Source organism: Panthera tigris, chromosome A1, assembly GCF_018350195.1.
Source record: "Panthera tigris isolate Pti1 chromosome A1, P.tigris_Pti1_mat1.1, whole genome shotgun sequence".
NCBI lineage: Eukaryota > Metazoa > Chordata > Mammalia > Carnivora > Felidae > Panthera > Panthera tigris.
Genome location: NC_056660.1, coordinates 17,211,239 through 17,229,001, shown reverse-complemented (window position 1 = coordinate 17,229,001; position 17,763 = coordinate 17,211,239). Strand labels below are relative to the sequence as shown.

General features: G+C 42.5%; 1 protein-coding gene, 1 long non-coding RNA gene and 1 other non-coding gene across 6 annotated transcripts in view; 2 read left to right on the top strand and 1 right to left on the bottom strand.

Annotated features, from left to right (window-relative positions):
* PROSER1 (proline and serine rich 1) overlaps positions 1 to 15,283 on the top strand; it is an 81,757-nt gene extending 66,474 nt beyond the window's left edge. For 3 of the 4 annotated variants that reach the window (XM_042959629.1, XM_042959676.1, XM_042959738.1), the window contains 7 exons: positions 1,317 to 1,400; positions 2,742 to 2,820; positions 3,404 to 3,499; positions 7,269 to 7,313; positions 10,963 to 12,745; positions 13,194 to 13,344; positions 13,957 to 15,283. In XM_042959629.1, coding sequence (XP_042815563.1) covers positions 1,317 to 1,400; positions 2,742 to 2,820; positions 3,404 to 3,499; positions 7,269 to 7,313; positions 10,963 to 12,745; positions 13,194 to 13,344; positions 13,957 to 14,079 — 2,361 coding nt within the window. In that variant the 3' untranslated portion in view covers positions 14,080 to 15,283. The remainder of the gene's footprint in view (positions 1 to 1,316; positions 1,401 to 2,741; positions 2,821 to 3,403; positions 3,500 to 7,268; positions 7,314 to 10,962; positions 12,746 to 13,193; positions 13,345 to 13,956) is intronic. The other variant, XM_042959618.1, reaches the window with a different exon arrangement.
* LOC122231730 lies at positions 9,662 to 12,891 on the bottom strand. The gene is made up of 3 exons (XR_006208976.1): positions 12,791 to 12,891; positions 10,484 to 10,557; positions 9,662 to 10,366 (listed from the first exon to the last, which is right to left on the bottom strand). It is a non-coding gene; the product is annotated as an uncharacterized LOC122231730 (long non-coding RNA).
* Positions 15,284 to 16,769: 1,486 nt separating the features above from the next.
* LOC122232364 lies at positions 16,770 to 16,901 on the top strand. The gene has a single exon (XR_006209732.1). It is a non-coding gene; the product is annotated as a small nucleolar RNA SNORA1 (small nucleolar RNA).
* Positions 16,902 to 17,763: the final 862 nt, after the last annotated feature.

Here is a 17,763-nt window from a genome sequence, read left to right as displayed (position 1 = left end):
TTATTTGCATTTAATAAAGGACCATTTCTCATATTCTCAGTGTTCCTCGGTTTCACAATTAAGTGTGTTTGGAAAATTATGTGCAACGTTTCCTTCCTGGAGAGACACCGCATGCTAAAGGCTCTGAGAAGTCCTGTAGGAAAAAAATTTGTTTTGATACCAACCGGTGTTCCTCAAATGTCTTTATAAGATAATCTTTTCAAAGAATGGTATATATTTTTTGTGCTATAACAAATAACCCTAAAACTCAGTGGATTAAAACAGTGGATTAAAACTCAGTGGATTAAAACAGCCTCTCTCAGTGGGGAGAGGCTTAGATTGGTTCTGGCTCAGAGTTTCTCATGAGGATATAGTCATCAGAAGGCTCCATTAGAGCTTGAGACTCTGCTCCCAAGGGGATTCGTGTACATGCCTGGCAAGTTAGTGTCGGTCGTTGGTGGGGGTCTTTGTTCCTTACCATAAGGACTTTCCTGTAGTGCTGCTTGAATACCTCATGACCTGGTAGCTGACTTCCATCAGAGCAAATAATCCAGGAGAAAGCAAGTGGAAGCTGTGTTATCTCTTAGGACATAGTCTTGGAAGTCAAATTGCCATCATTGCTGGAATACCCTATTTGTTACACAGGTCAGCTCTGTTCATTCTGGAAGGGAACTTCACAAGGGCATACAGGATGTGGGGACCTCTGGGAGCCATCTTGGAAGTTGGCTTCCTTACTAGTATGTACCATTTAGGGACACACCCTTAGGAGGATGCATCGTAAAAGTCTGTCCGCTCATTCTGATCTGTTAATAATAGCAGTCTTGAATGAGGTCTCGTTTATTCTTGCGTAATGTAAACTATCACACTTAATGCTTACTGAGAACATCATTTTTTATCATCTATTTTTGGTTGTAATATAGGCACTCTTTTTGATCCCTTGACCGTTACACATCCCTAGGCACGGAAGTCTTGTTTCTGGTTGCTCCAGTTGCGGAGGGGAAAAATTAAAACCTACTTCATTCTGCTCTCCTGTCATCCTCATGAGTATTGCGTGCTTCTGGGTGCCTGCACATGTTGTGAGGGTTCTATGGCAGAGGAAGGCTGAGGACCTTAACAGGGTCTTAAAGCCAAGTCAGGATTGGATCTGGAATCCAGGTCCTTAACCCCCTTACCGTGTTCAATCCTTTTCTTCAGTGTAATACTGTGAGGGATTTGTTTTGGTTTTGCTTTGAGGTGATTTTTTCTTTTTAAGTCTCAATTCTTTTCTATTTATTTATTTGCTTACTTACATACATACGTACATATTTATTTACATATTTACGTATTTATTTAAATAGGGAACTCCCTTGAAAAAAGATGGTGAAGAATGTACTAATGAAGGCAAAGGAATCGCCGCACGGATTCTTGGACCATCCAAACCGGTATGTGTAGAGAAGAAATGATGAAACGGGTCTTAACTCTTACATGTAGTTTTCTGTCTGTCCACAGCAGACAGCATAAATTCTGTTTTTGTGTTGTAAAGTTTAGAGTGTACCAGAAACTCCGGGAAAGTGAAGGGTCTAGGGAAATAAAAAAGCATAATTAGTTAACAGCGTTAAGGGCCATTCTGAGGTTCCGTGTTTTATTTCAAAGCGAGACCAGTCAAATTTGTTTGTTTTGTTTTGTTTCGCCGTCCCTATTCAGCTGCTCCCTTGCAGGAGTGGAGTCGGAGACCTTTAAGGTTGTGGCCAAATGAGTGTTACTGGTGAAGCAAGAGCGGAGCCAGGAGGCTGAGGGTATTTTTAAGGGAGTGATTTTAATGATTGGTTAGGATATAAACTAAACCCACAGATGACCCTGCAGGTTGAAGGATTGTTCGAGTTGAAGTGGCTGAGGCCTTTACACAGCTGTCTTGCCGTCCCTGCTTGTTTACATGACAGGAATTCCAGTGGCAGTTGTTTATGGCAAAACAGTCACAGATCATAGTCCTTGCACAAGACTAGTGCATCTTACTGGGCTGCCGTGTGTGAGAGCCAGAAAGAATCTAGGTCTTTTACTACCAGTGGATGCCCTCTGCTTCAAGAGCATGAGTGCGAGATTCCCCGAAGTGGGGTCCCTCTCTCGCTCACTGTAGTGAAAAATACAACGTTTGGCGTAGCTTCAGATACCTCTGGCTTTCTAGAGACCAGCTGAACTGTAAAATAAAAGAGTTGAGGATTTCAAAAGGCAAGAAGACCAAAACACCGAATTCATAGTCCCCCCCAATCCACGTTCTCCTGGAGTTGTCAGAGTGCTGAATGCTAACAGATATAGTGCTTTTTTTTCCCAAGGTGACAAGAGGGTAAGAATGATAACATGAATCTCTGATGAGTTTAGGAGGATGTTGGAAGTTCTTGGGTAGCCAAGGCTCCAAAACCTAGCGGAATTCTTGTGTGACAGAAGAGGAGCTAGGAATTCTCACATTAACCTCTGCTGGGTCAGAGAGGAGTTTGCTATTTTGGAGAAGATCTGACCCTTCATGAGAGAAGATTTAACACGGAAATAAAAAACACCTCTACAGCAGTCTTTGGCAGCATCTGCCTTTGGAAATTATAGGAACCACATTTATTAGAGCAAAGACATTTCCCTCATTTTGTGCCGCGTATCGGTCCAGTAGCCTTTGATATGCTGGAGCATTTTTAGCCTCTTAGTACTAAATATGTCAAAAGACGAGTTGTATTTTGTTTTGTAGGGAGGCTCCTGACTTAGTTTTCTTCTAACTGCTGTACTTCCCCTTCGTCTAGCCTCCTCCAACATACAATCCACATAAGCCGGTCCCTTACCCGATACCTCCGTGCCGGCCACACGCAACTATCGCACCAAGTAAGCAGCAGTTCATACGTTTTTTACTTTTTCTTCTTTTTGCCCTTTATTCTTAAGTTGAAAGTAAATGTTGGTCTATGTACTTGGGAAAATTGGAGCACTTCTGAAATACGCTCTGATGAGTCTCATTCTGCCCCCACAGTGCCTTGGTCTATAGTCGCGCAGCAGCCAGTTTAGTTTAGGGCATTTACTTTTTGGTAAATTAATTATAGATTCTTTTTAATCATTATTATGAGTTTTTGCTTTGGTGAATCATCTTGAATCCCATTTCAGTAGTTGGTTTTCAAAGGTATCCTCAACTATGTGTGCTTGACAGAAGAGGCAGATCATTTAAGTACGGCGGGATCTGCCCGCCATGCCGTTCAGTGAGCTCATGTCCGGAATGAGCCTGCAGTGGGAAATCACAATCTCCAGTTGTCTCATGTGATCTCAGCTTTCTCCTAGCAGTAGACCCAAACCGCCACGTAAAAGGCAACTCTATTACGTAACAGTTTTAAAGATTAGATAGCTGTGTTAATACGGTTTGAACTCGTGGCCACAGAATGATACTGAATTATGGTTTTTTCCTCTAATTTTATTTTAGGTGCTTATAACAATGCAGGTCTGGTACCATTAGCCAACGTCATAGCTCCGGGTGTCCCCCCTCCGCCTCCATATACTCCTAATCCAGTAGGAACAGGTAAAATCGTGTTGTTACGGGATGTTAAAAGTAAGAGTTTACTTAGACACAAATGTACACTTGGAGGGAACGGTTGTTTGCCGTGGTGTCCTAACAGGAGAACGCGCTCAGCCTGATGACGGATCTGAGTGTGATGTTTAGGTTCTACCAGAGCGGCCTTGGCCCACCTGTGCGAACATGAGCGGGCTAGAGACAGAGGAACGAGGAACAGTTGCGCGTGAGCAAGAAACTTTGAGAGGCTGTAGAAAAGTACAGTTGACTTAATGAGTATTACCATTTGGGCACATCACTCCTATGTGGGGAGGAAAAGCTTGTAAGAAGGTGCTCAGAGGGGCTTAAACCTCCCCTGGGTTTTCAGTTCACCATTTTCCTTTGAGTCTGTAGGGAACATGGGATTTAGCCTATATTTTCATTTGTGTTCTTTCACAAAAATGTAATATTTCACTTAGGTATTGTTTATTTGACTCCTCTGAGTTTTGTCTTGCTAAGGAAACCCTTCCCCATCCCAGCAGTATGAAAATGTCATCTGTATTCGCTAATTACTTTTATAGGGATTCTTTCTTAACATATAGTTTTTAATCTACTCACGATTTATTTCTAGATATGTGTAGGGTAGGGACAGAACTTAATTTTTTTTTTCTATCCTTCTCAGAGACCCAGAGTTACTTAATACCATTTATTAACAAATTCTTTTTTAATCACTAGAGTGGTTCCGTTGTTTGCAGCCAGGTACTCCGATGAGAGTTGCCAAACAGTTTTTTCCAAAATTATCATTTTATTTCTTACCCTTGTTTATGGTACCTTTAGCCTTTAGAGTTTTGTATTTTTGCATAGACAAAGAGAGGCTAAGAAAGAAAAGCTGGAACTGTTTTATCTTGTTCCAGATCTTCTTAACCCTAGGGAGTCCAGGTTAGCCGGGTCTTGTAAGACTCTTACGGCATCTGGAATTTATTTTCATGTAGGGGTGAAATAGAGGGTCTTCTTAATTTTTTTCCATGGAGTAGCCCGTCATGCCAGCACCATTTATTAACTAATCTGTGTTCCCCATTGATTTGAAAGATGCAGTTGTCTTAAGTTTTCATATACACATGTGATTCTAATTCTGGATTCTTTATTCTGTTCCAGTCTAGTTATTTTATGTTATGATGACATGTTGATTTGATTAGCAGATTTATAGTGTGTTCTGATATCTGGTAAGGCTAGCTTTCTCTTACTATATTTTCTATTTTTCTTACTATATTTGGAAATCTTTTTTTCTATCTGAACATGAAGATCATTTTATGCAGTTAAAAACAGTTGAATGTATGTGTACATGTATATATATATATTTGTAGTTATAGATATTAATATTATATAACTTTATATCATTAATTATACATATAATTAATATGTAATTATATAATATATACAGTTATATAAATTTAGAGAGATCTGACATTTTTATAATATTAAGTCTTACTATGTCAGGTGGTAGTGATTTTCCCCCAGGGCATATTTTATCTCTGAAGATTTTATAGTTTTCTTTATATAGGTTCTTTGCCTTAGGTTTGTCTCTAGGGATTGTAAAGGTATTTTTTATTAAAATTATAAATGGAATATTTCATTTGTACGTGCTTATTACTAATTACTTACTCTACTTTTTTTTCTTGAAAGTCTCTTGAGTTTTCTAGGTATAAAAAAATGTCAGCTGAGTTATACTTTAAGATAGTTCTTTCTTGCGTGGTGTTATTGGGTATTATTGTCCTTTTTGTTTTCATATTGTAGAAATAACGATATTTGATTTTATGTTTATGTTTACTTTTAATTTTTATTTTAGGGTTTTATTTTGTTGTTAGGTTAGTTGGTTTATAGATTACATATAGCTGGATTCTGATTTTTAAACCAGTGGGAATGAGGCTTAATAGGCATTTTCAGTCATCATAAAAATTGCATATTTGTTCTTAGTCCTTCCATTTTATTTTTGTATTCATTATTAATCTTCTGTCCCAGTTTTTCATTTCCCTTACTTTTGTTTACTTGTATTGGTCACCCTGCTGTTTTATTTTTAATAGCTTCTCTCGCCTTACCCCACCCAAACTTAGAACTTTTGATCACTAGTGATTACTTTGTATCGTTAATGGTTGTCAGTATACAAAAACTTAGGAAAGCTGCTCCCTGCTCCACTGACTTCACTCTCACTCTCCTTTTTCATCAATATGTGTGTTTTGTTGGAATACCATACGTGTTTCCTTCTGGGCCTCTGAACTTAACGGCCTCTTACTACTTCCTCTGTTCCCTGATCCTCGGTCCCGATGTGCTCATTGTGCTTTTCTGTGAGCAGAAAATTTCTCTAAGTACTTTTTTTAAAAGGGCACATATACAGAGTTGTAGATGAAAAACCCAATTCCAGTTAACTTTCTCTTCTTTATTAGAACCTCAGTCTCCTTCTGTAAGCTTACAAAGAAAATATTCCTTATCTTTCGAATTCAGAAGTGTCTTTGATCGTGGAGTTCAGCTATTTCGTCAGGATGTCTAGGTGTGGATCTTAGCATTAATCTTTCACAGAACTCTGTAAGCCCTTTAGATACGAAAATTCAAGTCTTTAAAGCTTAGGAAAATTTTGTTTTCATTATTCCATTAGTTACTGCTTTTTCATCTGTTCTTTCTTTCTCCTTCTGGTACTTTTATTTTGCACTGTATTTGTCTTCTAAGTCTCTTACCTATTTATTTATATATCCTCTTTTTTTGTTGTATTTTTACCATTTTAAGTGTGATTTTATTGTTGTTGTTTCTTATTCCCAACTAAGCAGTTTAGCTTTTATAATGTTATTTCTAATCTTCACCATTCTTTACATCTATTGATTTGGAATCAGATTTCTATATCTAAACCTTCACCTTCCCTGCTTATATTTTCTTGCATATTATGTGTGTGTATGTATGTGTTCTCAGTTTGCATTACAAGTTTTTAAAGATTTTTTTCCTTTCATTGAATCTTTATTGATAGACACCGTATGTTGTGGTTGTTTATTTGTACCAGGTTCCTTAGCCAAGCTATGATCTTTTTTTTGCTCACCACGTCAGAGCTTGCAGGTTCCTTCTGTGCCTTGTATCTGTCCCACTGTTTGTTTCTTGGGCAGTTACTGTCAAGCTGTGAGGTAATTTTCTTCCCGTTGAATCTTTGACTGATGGTCTAGTTAGGTCCTTTCCCGGGGGTGTGGGGGGGGAGTGTGCTCTTGGGTCCGTGTCACAGGCTTCAAGTCTACCTCCATTAGGGTGGTTCTCGGCAGCTCCTAGCATAGGGCCTTTTGCAGAAGTGTGAGTGCAACAGGAAAGCAGGGCCCCTTTCTTTCTATTTGCTTGGATCGTCACACGGCCTGTGAGATCGCTCCCTCAGGTGGCAGCGGATTCTGTGCTCGGCATCCGTTTCCCACCTCTAAGTCCTCCTGCACTTGCTCCTGGGTGGCAGTCTCAGGCCATCACCTTTCCGGAAAGTGTTTTTAAATATGTCTGCAAAATATCAATGGTGACTTAAAGCCCGATAAGTTAAGGAGAAGTGGTGGGGGACGGAGGTTAGGGGTCAGTTGCTCATGATGCTGTCAGTCTTCACTATAGTTACTACCATTGTCTCCATTTCCTTTCTCTCTCTGTAAGCGTGCGTTGTTTTTCCTAACATAGAATGCATCCACATCCCGGGCTTTTCTTTTTTTGATGCCAATCTCTGGTTGTTATGGTGGTGATTAACTTGAATAAAACTTGAAATCAACCTTTTTATTTATTTATTTTCATATAGAAAATGAAGACCTTTCCAGTCAGTCAAAACCTACACAGAATCAAAGTAAGTACCAGATTTGCTCCAGACGTAGCTGAAGTCTTTGTCCCGGTTTTCTGCTCCGTTACCCACTGACAACAGTTTGAATTGAATGTATCTGGAATCTATGCTTTGGGGAAAGTTCCTACTTAACGAATTTAATCAATACTTGGTAAAAGTTGCTTGATAGTGGTACATTATATACACAAGGAAACGTACATATTAACTGGCTTTAAAATTAACCATATGCCTTTGTGTCTTATGTGAAAAACTTGCAATATAGTGGGAGTGCTATGTGGCGTTACATTCCACATTCACTTTACATTATGTAATATTAGAAACCTCATTTTTGTTTTGATAGAAACACATAAGGTTTTTGATAAAAACCCTGTTTCCCAAAAGCTATTTTAAATACTCGTTTCAGATTTCATTATTTTCGTAAGTATTAGGGGTAGCGTAGTTTAGCGTAGAACAAAGAGTAAGGGTTGCCAAAGCAGAAAGTGGAACTGAAAAATGAAGATGGAAAATGTTGCCAGCACAATGCCTGCAGGGGGCAGTAGAGCCACAACATTTTCTTCTTCCTCTGGATGAGGATCTTTGTGGTCAGGAAGGAGATGCGAGCCCTCTGGTAGGAGACAAAACTTGGGCTCCGTTCTTGTGTAGCAAAGCAGCACATGAATCTAATCATTAGAGGGCATAGTTAGGAGCCTCTGTGGGAGAGTTCTCGCCCCTGAGCAGGGTGCCTAAACAGGGCTTTTTAGCTGTGGCTTCTAAAGGGGGTAGCATAATGGGCTGGAAAACACTGAGATGTCAGGACATCATTTTCTTATCCTGGCTCTGGTGCTGCCTAGCTTTGTGACCATGTCATTTAACTTCTATGAAATGGAGGTTAAGGAAACTTGAGCCTTAATGTTCAGCTTCACTAATCTATTTTTGAAGGGAGTTAAGAGGCATAAGAACCAACGTTAGAAATAGCATACCTTGATTTCCTATGTTGTGAATGTTAGCATGATATTAAGATTTTATTTGCCTTTTGAATAATATCAAGAAACGAAAAGATAAACTAGGATAGTGGTTAAGGATGTGGGTCTGGGGTTCAAATTTTGGTTCTATCACTTAATAGCTGCATGACCCTTTTAAAATTATTATTATAATAAGATCTCAAAGAGATCTACCCTCTTAAATTTTTTAGTACACAATACAGCATTGTTAACTGTAGGCACAGTGTCATACAACAGATTTCTGGAATTTATTTATTAGCTTGCATAACTGAAACTTTATTCCCTATCTTTTTAAGTTTACTTACTTATTTTGAGGGGGAGAGGGCACGCATGTGTCCATGTGAGCAGGTGAGGGGCAGAGAGAGAGGGAGAGAGAATTCCAGACAGGCTCCATGATGTTGTGTAGATCCTGGGCACGGGGCTTGAACTCACGAACCATGAGATCATGAACTGAGCCAAGATAAGAGTCGGACACCCAACCGACTGAGCCACCCAGGTGCCCTGAACCTTAGTTCCCTTTGAAAAATACTTAATAGCTATATGATCTTCTAACAAATTGCTTTAACCCCACCAAGCTGGCAGATTGCCCGTCTGTAAGATGGGGTTTTTAGTACCTATCTCAGAGGGTTATGTGAGGGCAAATGAAATGACAGACATAAAGTACTTGGCACAGTATCTACTGTTTTCTGGTTGACACCCAAATCACGTGACAGGAAAGTAGTATTTATCATGGTATATTTTTGGAGTTTTTTCGATTTGTTGTTGTTTTGTCACATTTTAACTGTAGGCACTACGATCAACAGTGCATGACTTTTGCTCTGTTATATAAAAAGATCTCCAGTCTTTTGGAGGCTGCTATAAAGAATGCTGTGGGACAGTTTGGTCTTATCTTATGATCTGCCATTAACTGCATGGTCCTCAGCATGTCATTGTATAAAATAGTGAATTCTCAAATATTTCCCAACCAATGTTGACCTAAATAAATTTTTAGTACATTATTTGGTACAAAACTAGGTATATATTCCTTGAGCTTCTGCTTATAAAACAAATGCCAACAAAAGTACAAATCCATTTTTCATATGTTCTCTAAATTTAAAATAGCTAGTCTTTCTTTTCTTGAAACGAAATTACTGGCAATCACATGAATATGGTACACGCCTCTTGGTTTGAAGTGTATGTGTTTATATATTACTGTTTGTCAATTCTGCCATTTTTCCTTTTTTTAAAAAAAGTTTATTTTTGAGAGAGAGAGAGAGAGAGAGCGTGAGTGGTGTAGGGGCGGAGAGAGAGGGAGAGAGAGAAAATCCAAAGCAGGCTCTGTGCTGTCAGCATGGAGTCCCATGTGGGTCTCGAACTCACCAAACCATGAGGTCATGACCTGAGCTGAAATCAAGAGTCGGACACTTAAGTAACTGAGCCACCCAGGCGCCCCTCTTTTTGAAACTACTGTAAATTTGTTCAGCCCAATATAGCATCTTTTGGCCGTCTCTTAGTACGAATGGATTATGTGTATGTTATTTTCTTCCATTCTTTTCCTATGGTCCCTTCCCCACCATGATTCGTATAGTACATTACTTCATTGACCATGTCAACTTTTTTATGTAAGAGTCTTTATTATGCATAAACTTAGAAACTTGAATCTTAGCCCATGAAAATATCTTTCAGTTGATTATCACTGCAAAAGGAACATTCTCTGCCTATAACTGAAACAGACTTTGATATGAGCGTGGCAGCAGAAGATAGTTGTCATTAGGACTTCAGCAACCTAAGTCATGCTTTCCATTTGACACTAACAAGATCATCAAAGGCTAACATTGTCACTAAATTGATTCAGGGAGAAGGCACAGATTATCCCCCAAAATACTTACAGTAATTATTCGTAGAGTTTATCAGAATAAAAATGTGATAGCCAACTATAGTACACTTCTTCAGAGTAAGTCCTTGGATGGGTCTGGTAACTATAGTTGAGGTAATGGTGATATATCTAGTGTGGCAAACATTTATTAGATGCCATGCACAGCGCCAGGTGTTAAGGCTCTAAAGATGAATTAGATACAGCTTTTGCCCCTAAGGGAGCTCCTAGGACAAAGCAAATATTAGAGGTTGAGATTGTGTAGAGGAGAGGAGGCAGTATGAGAAAATGCTTGGGAGAAAAAACCGTATAGGTTATAAACTGGAATATCAAGTTCAACTCACCGAGTGGCCATAATACTGGAGAAATAGGCATGAATCCTGGAAGGCCTACAAGGAAAGTGATGTCCCAAAAGCTCCTAAGAGGGGCAATGACTTGTTATTACTCTAGGTAAGTGGTTTGAAAGAATGAAAGGTAAAGTCAGTACACCAACACTAACCACAAAATAAATTTTTAATTTTTAAAAATTGGGAAAATATGAAAAGAGAATTTGCTAATTTCTCAAGGCTTTCTCCGTGTGCATCGGAGGGCTCGTCTGGGCAGAGTCTAGATAGAAGACAGCTAGCTCTAATGGAGGCTCCGCAGTGCAGATCAGGGTCGTAGAGTCCAGCAACGTGGGTGCCAGAATAGCCCCTTACACCTGTCACTGATTTTCTTTGTGTTTGTTAAATGTTACAGATACAGACATTTGGCTATTTCTCTTGGGTTACAATTTGACACTTCAGCATGGTGACCGATTCTTGCCTCTTTCTTCCCTCCATAGCATTCTCTACCCCAGGAAGTCAACTCTTCTCTCCTCATGGTTCCAACCCTTCAACACCGGCTGCAACTCCGGTCCCCACCGCATCCCCAGTCAAAGCAGTAAATCATCCGTCAGCACTGGCAGCTGCTACCGTTTCTGGGATGAACATGCCGAATACTGTCCTCCCTGTGTTCCCGGGGCAGGTCTCCGCGGCCGTCCATACGCCCCAGCCAGCAACGCCAAATCCGACAGTCATCCGAACCCCTTCCTTGCCTGCGGCGCCCGTTACTTCCGTCCACAGCACAACTGCGGCTCCCGTCCCGTCCGTTTTCTCTGGCCTGGTTCCCCTGCCGGGTCCCCCTGCACCTTCCGTCCCAACCCCTCAGGCCACATCCGCACCTCGGGCCGCTCCTGCTTCCAGCGAAACCTTCGCTTCTACGTCTGCCCCTTTCCCCGGCCTCCCCTTTGCTGCCACCTCTACCGCTGCTTCTACCAACAACCCGAATTCCGCCTCTCTGTCCTCAGTGTTTGCGGGCCTCCCCTTGCCCTTAACACCCACATCCCAAGGCGTGTCCAAACCTGCCCCTCCTGTACTTGCCGGCGGCTCTGCCTCCAGCGTGGCTTGTCCCCTCGGTGCAAACAGTCCTCTTCTGTCTGCTTTAAAAGGCTTTCTGACCTCAAATGACACCAGTTTAATCAACTCCTCTGCTCTGTCCTCTGCTGTTACAAGTGGGCTGGCTTCGCTGTCTTCTCTGACTCACCCGAACCCTGACTCCCCCGCTCCAGGCCCCAGCAAGTGCTACGCCCCCTCGGCCGTGCCCGCCGCGCAGAGGTCGTCCACCCCCGCGTTGGCCATGTTCCCGGGCCCGCCGGCTACCGTGGCCAACTCGGCCTCCACGCCATCTACTTTGCCCGCACATTCTCCCCTGGTGACGCCGGCGTCGTGTCCCGCCTCCGTGCCGGTCAGCGGGGGCTCGTCGGCTCCGCTCTTGCAGGGCCCCCAGCCGGGTAACTCGGAGCTGCACGGCGCGTCCGCCCCCGCCGTCACCACCATCCCCGTCATGATCAAAACCGAGCCCACGAGCCCCACTCCCTCGGCCTTCAAGGGCCCGTCTCACTCGGCGAATCCCCCCCACGGCACTTTAGGTTTGGGGACGCTGGGCCGCGCGTACACGTCCGCGTCGGTGCCCATCACTCTGTCTACTTGCCTTAACCCCGCCCTGTCGGGCCTCCCCAGCTTGCCCGCCCCCCTGAACGTGTCCAACCCGCTCTCGTCCATCCCGCTCCCGCCGCACGTTTCCTCCGCGCCCATCACGCCGGTGTTCACGGCTCTTCCCCCGTTCACGTCTCTGACCAGCAATTTCCCTCTAACTGGCAACCCGTCTCTCAACCCCTCCGTGTCTCTTCCAGGGTCGTTACTAGCCACCTCGTCTGCGGCGGTCACGTCCACGCCCGTGCCCGCCGCCAGCTCCACCGCAGCCGTGCTCCCGGGGCTTGCGGCCTCGGCGCCGGCCTCGGCGGCCCCTTTCCCCCTTAACCTGTCCACCGCCGTCCCCTCCCTCTTCTCGGTCACGCAGGGACCTCTGCCGGCCTCAAACCCCTCGTACCCCGGCTTCTCCGTCTCCAACACCCCCAGCGTCGCCCCCGCGCTCCCCTCGTTCCCGGGGCTGCAGGCGCCGTCCACGGTGGCCGCCGTCGCCCCGCTGCCCGTCGCTGCCACGACCCCGTCCCCGGCTCCCGTCCTCCCGGGATTCGCCTCAGCGTTTAGCTCCAATTTCAACTCTGCTCTCGTTGCCCAGGCCGGGTATGTGGCTCGTGCGTGGGGAGGCTGCGGTCGTTCTTGGCCTACCTTGTGGTTTAGAGTCTCCGAGCAAAATCGTTGTTCGCCGGTGCCGCGGTCTGGTTTTTCGGGGCCGGAACTTCAGTACCCAGGACACGGGGAGCTCTGCAGCCACGTTGAGCGCAGCGTGTGCAATATTAACGCCCGCGCAGGCAGTTGTAGTGTTTGTCATGTGTCGTCATTATAAACCAGCGGGAAGTATTCTATGCAAAACGCAGACTTCCTGAGTTCAGAATAACATACTGTGTACGAGAAAGTACATTTGCTATCAGTGAGTGGCTGACTTTTAGGGTTCCTTGCAACAGAGAAATTTAAAGGTTGTTTTACGTCTTAAGGTGGTATTTGACAGATATAGAAGCAATAGCTTTTGTCTTCGCCGCATTTTGACCTATTCTTCTGTCTATTGTTTTAGCTTGTCATCTGGCCTTCAAGCTGCAGGCAGTTCTGTTTTCCCAGGCCTGTTGTCCCTCCCAGGTATCCCCGGGTTCTCCCAGAATCCTTCCCAGTCATCCTTGCAGGAATTACAGCATAATGCAGCCGCACAGTCTGCCTTGTTACAGCAGGTAAGCAGGCAGGGTCCACCGGGAGTTCAATGGCAAGACCCGGAGGTGGCTTCTGTAGTGGTGACCTGGCTGTGCAGTAATGGTAGCCCAACGTTGGCCACAAAATGGCTCTCGTAGCAGAATGTTTGCAGATTTAGGATTAATCTCCCCAAATGTGCAGATTATCCTCGTCCTCCTTCAGGAGAGTAACAAAGGTGCTGGGGTCTATTGGTCTGTATGAATTCTTTTCCCGCTTTGAGACTTTCAGATCTTAGTTTAGAGCTTACAAATGGAATCTTCATAGGTGTCTGTTAAATTTGAGCTGGTCTTTTATAATTTAAGCTGAAATAATGGACCATTAAAGCATATTTTCTCTAGAAAACTTACTGACTTTTTGGAAAGAATATGAAGTCTTTCAGTGGTATCTCTCATTACCTCCAGCATCTGAAGTATTTTGAACGTTTCTTAAAAATTTCAGGAGAATAAGCAGACTTAATCTTGCCCCAGTGTTTGTTTTGTTTTGTTGTTTTTTTGTTCTCTCCCATTCTAAATATCTGTGGTGGGGTGTAAGCAAAAGCAAGTACAGACTTGAATGAATTTGGCACTTGCTAACCTGCACCTTCTTTCTACCAGGTCCATTCAGCTTCGGCTCTGGAAAGCTATTCAGCTCAGCCAGACGGATTTCCTAGTTATCCTTCGACACCAGGAACACCATTCTCTTTACAACCAGGCTTGTCCCAAAGTGGGTGGCAGTGAATATATTCTCATTTGTATTCTCCTCCGGAGCAACATCGGATATGCCTAAGGACTGCAGTGAACAATCTGACTAATGCGAGGTTGGCTGACATTCTCAGAAAATGAGAATGAGGATAATCTTGGGGAAATTGGGATAAGAGTTTAAAACAATGACGATTGCGTTTTTTAATGGTTTTAAGTCTGAACACTCCCCTATGTAAATATGCTGATGTCGAACTGTATGGAGAATAGTATTAAAAAGGTGTCGGGGACTTTTCATCTCCCACCCTATGAAATGTTGAGTCATGTATGTGATCTGTGTGGGAAGAATACTAAAGAGGAGGTTGAACTCTTTATAGCCGAATACAGCCTTAAATCTGCTTGTATAGCATCCACTGACAGAAGTAATAGTTGTGCCTCAGACTCATGGGTTGCATCTGGCCCTGGGGGCATTACTGCCCTTGGAAGGCAAGAGTGGTTCCTGTTAGCATCGTTGGAACGCAGTACTCCGTATGTAGCCACAGAAGGGAACTTGAAACCCACCGTTATTTCTAACTTCTGACATTTATGCGCAAACATTTACTGCTGAATTTAACTTAATATATTTCAGGTAAGTGAAAATGGTGCTTAATATAGTCTTTAGAATGACTTTCAGGTGTTTTCGACTAAAAATGTATCCAGAACTACTTTCTTACAGAAACGCAAGTAAGGCTTGTGATGACTGGCCTTCGACACTTATTTCTTAATCTCAGCAGTATCCGAGCGAGTGAGGGACATTTGACTGACCATAGGGCCACCTCTATTACTCATTGTACTCCGGAAGCTCTTGGTGAATGTTTACAATCACGGGATATAGTATTTCTTATTTGTACTTCAAGTCCAACGCTTCTCCAAAAGTCTGATGTGACAACCAATAGAGAAGACTTGCTCTGTTAGTAAACATGAAGTGTGTGCTCTAAGGGTCTGTGGTAGCATCGAATGTGAGTGAATGTCATTCATTAACGGGAAGAACTGCCACATTCGGGGGGGCGGGGGTGGGGAGTAGTAGGGAGAATGATTTGCAATCTTAAAAGTGTAAACTCTAGAATCTACTGTAGTACATTTCAGCATCTAGAAGTTTTACTTTTATAAAGATGGTGTCTGGAAGATGTTGCTAATGTATTTTCCTTCAACACGGGGAACAAACTTTTTAAGTATATTAATAAATATTCCTGTATGGTTAGTTTTTAACAATTTTTTAAAATAAACTTTATGGATATGACAAATATTTTATAAGTGTTTTATTAAGTGCTTTGATAGGCTTTTTAATTGTTCATATACACTAATACATAGAGCATAATTTTATCCAAATTCAGTTGAAACTCCACGTAGACTACTGATTGCTCAGTCCTTTAAATGAGATCTTACGTGAAAGTTCTATTATAACCAACACTAGAAACAAGCTATTGATGCCTTAAATTATCTGCGAACAAAGAATGTAACTGCGTAGTTACTCCGATGCCAGTTGCTGGAAGTTGTCATTTGTTCTAAGTTTACACTTATAAAAATTTGTAGAGATTATATTTTTTTTATATGTTGACCACCCAAAAAAATTTACTGAATGAGTAATCGCTCTGTAGTGCTTCCTGCTGCCGGGTTTAGTTTTACCATCCAACGAGCCCCTATTCTCACAGCAAAGGAGCTATGTCCTGTTCATCTTTCAGATGCATTCCTGGCCTCTTGTGCATATCAGGCACTTCAAGGTTTATATAAAAATGGAGAGAACATTTTTGGAGCACTTGTAATAATGACTGGGGTCTGGTTTTATGCATCTCATAACCCTCTGAAGGAAGTACTAGCAACTTAATTAACCAGATAAATAAGTCAAGATGTAGGTCCAACAGTGAGTAAATGGTAAATTTGAACCACGCATTTAATACCAATACGAGGGTACTTGTACTACCAAGTGCTTTGAAAATACATAGGAGAGGGGCGCCGGGGCGGCTCAGTGGGTTAGGCATTGACTCTTGATTTCGGCTCAGACCAAGATCTCACAGTTCGTGAGTTTGAGCCCCGTGTCAGGCTCTGCGCCTGCTTGAGATTTTCTCTCTCCTCTCTGCCCTTCCCCCACTCGTGCTCCTTCTCTGTCTCTCTCTCTCTCAAAATAAATAAAATTTCAAAAAACTATTTAGGAGAGAAGATGAGTACCTTTCTGCCTGAGGGAGTCCAGAAAGCCTTCTTAGTGACCTAAAAAGTCTTAGGATGAGTAAGAAATAACATCCCTCATGGAGGCCCAGTGTGACAGACTAGGACAACAATATCATCCTGTAACTGGACGGAGTTTGAATGAAGTTTGTAGTTTGGGAGACTCGAAAAAGCAAGGGACCCGATTGTAAACCATGCTAAGGGTTTAGGCCTTTGTTAGGGGTCAGCAGTTTGAAATAGAAAGCACTTTGCAAAAAATCACTTAGGCTGCAGCATGGAGGTTGGATTAGAGGTAGAATACTGGGTGGTTTTTACAGAAATCTAAAAACGAAGATGATGAAGATCTGCATTATGGAAAGGGATCAATGTGCCCTTGAATGTAGGGAAATGTACCTCTTCATTCTCTTTCCATAAAGCCCCACAGTCTCTGTGGGATTTGCAAACACTGAATTCACATAATCGGTTAACCTTAATTTTAAGCCTTACCACTTGACTAGGTGAATCTAGTCAAGACTTTATTCCCTCCAAGCCTCATCCTAGATGAGAACGGGCATTGTTGTTTGTGGTGTCCACAGATTGTTCGTGCGGCTACATTGAGGCACAGGTCACGCTCCCATCACGAGTGTATTGCAGGGGTGACGGTGAGACCCGTACCATTTCTTGTAGGCTCATGAGTTCAAAGTGGATGGAACAAGACTTTTCAATATTAGAAACAATTAAGGAATAATATCCTTTACATCACTTGAAAAAATAAAAATCAATGAACTTTCTAGAATTTAACTTCTAGGGCCCTACAGCCAATTGCTTGAAGAAATTGGATTCCAAAGATTACTGGTGGGGACTTTGTGACATATGTCCATATTCAAGTGGAGATCAAAGAAATCCAACTGAAAGAATTATGGACTGACTGACCATGACAACTGTGGGTTGAGCCAAAGTTGTTTTTAAAAAGGGCTACCTTGGGGCGCCTGGGTGGCACAGTTGGTTAAGCATCTGACTCTCGGTTTCGGCTCAGGTCATGATCTCAGGATCATGAGATTGAGCCCTGGGTCAGGGTCTGCGCTGAGTGTGGAGCCTGCTTGGGGCCCTCTTCCTCTTTCTCGGTGCCCCCTCTGCTCGTGCTCACTCCCTGTCCCTCTCTCTAAAAAAATAATAAATAATAAAAAGGGCTACCTCGAAGATTATGACAGACTTTGGGGGAACTAAGGCGATTGGTAGTAGGAGGAATCACATGTGAAATTCCTTAAAGTAAAATTTATTGACTTAAAAAGACTTCAAATCAAATTTAATGAGCCTTTGTTCCTAAAGATGACACAAGACTAGTAAGCAAATGTCCCATTTGGGTCAGTTAAGAGATAAAATATTGGGCAACATTGGCAAGTCAGTTGGGAAAGGAGGTCAAAATTAAAGTAGTCCCAGGTCCTTGTATTCAGGAGGGGCATTTTGATACTAAGTAAATATTTAAATTTCTAATTTAATTTATATCTGGTAAAAGTTTTATAGTAGAGTTAAAATCCATTG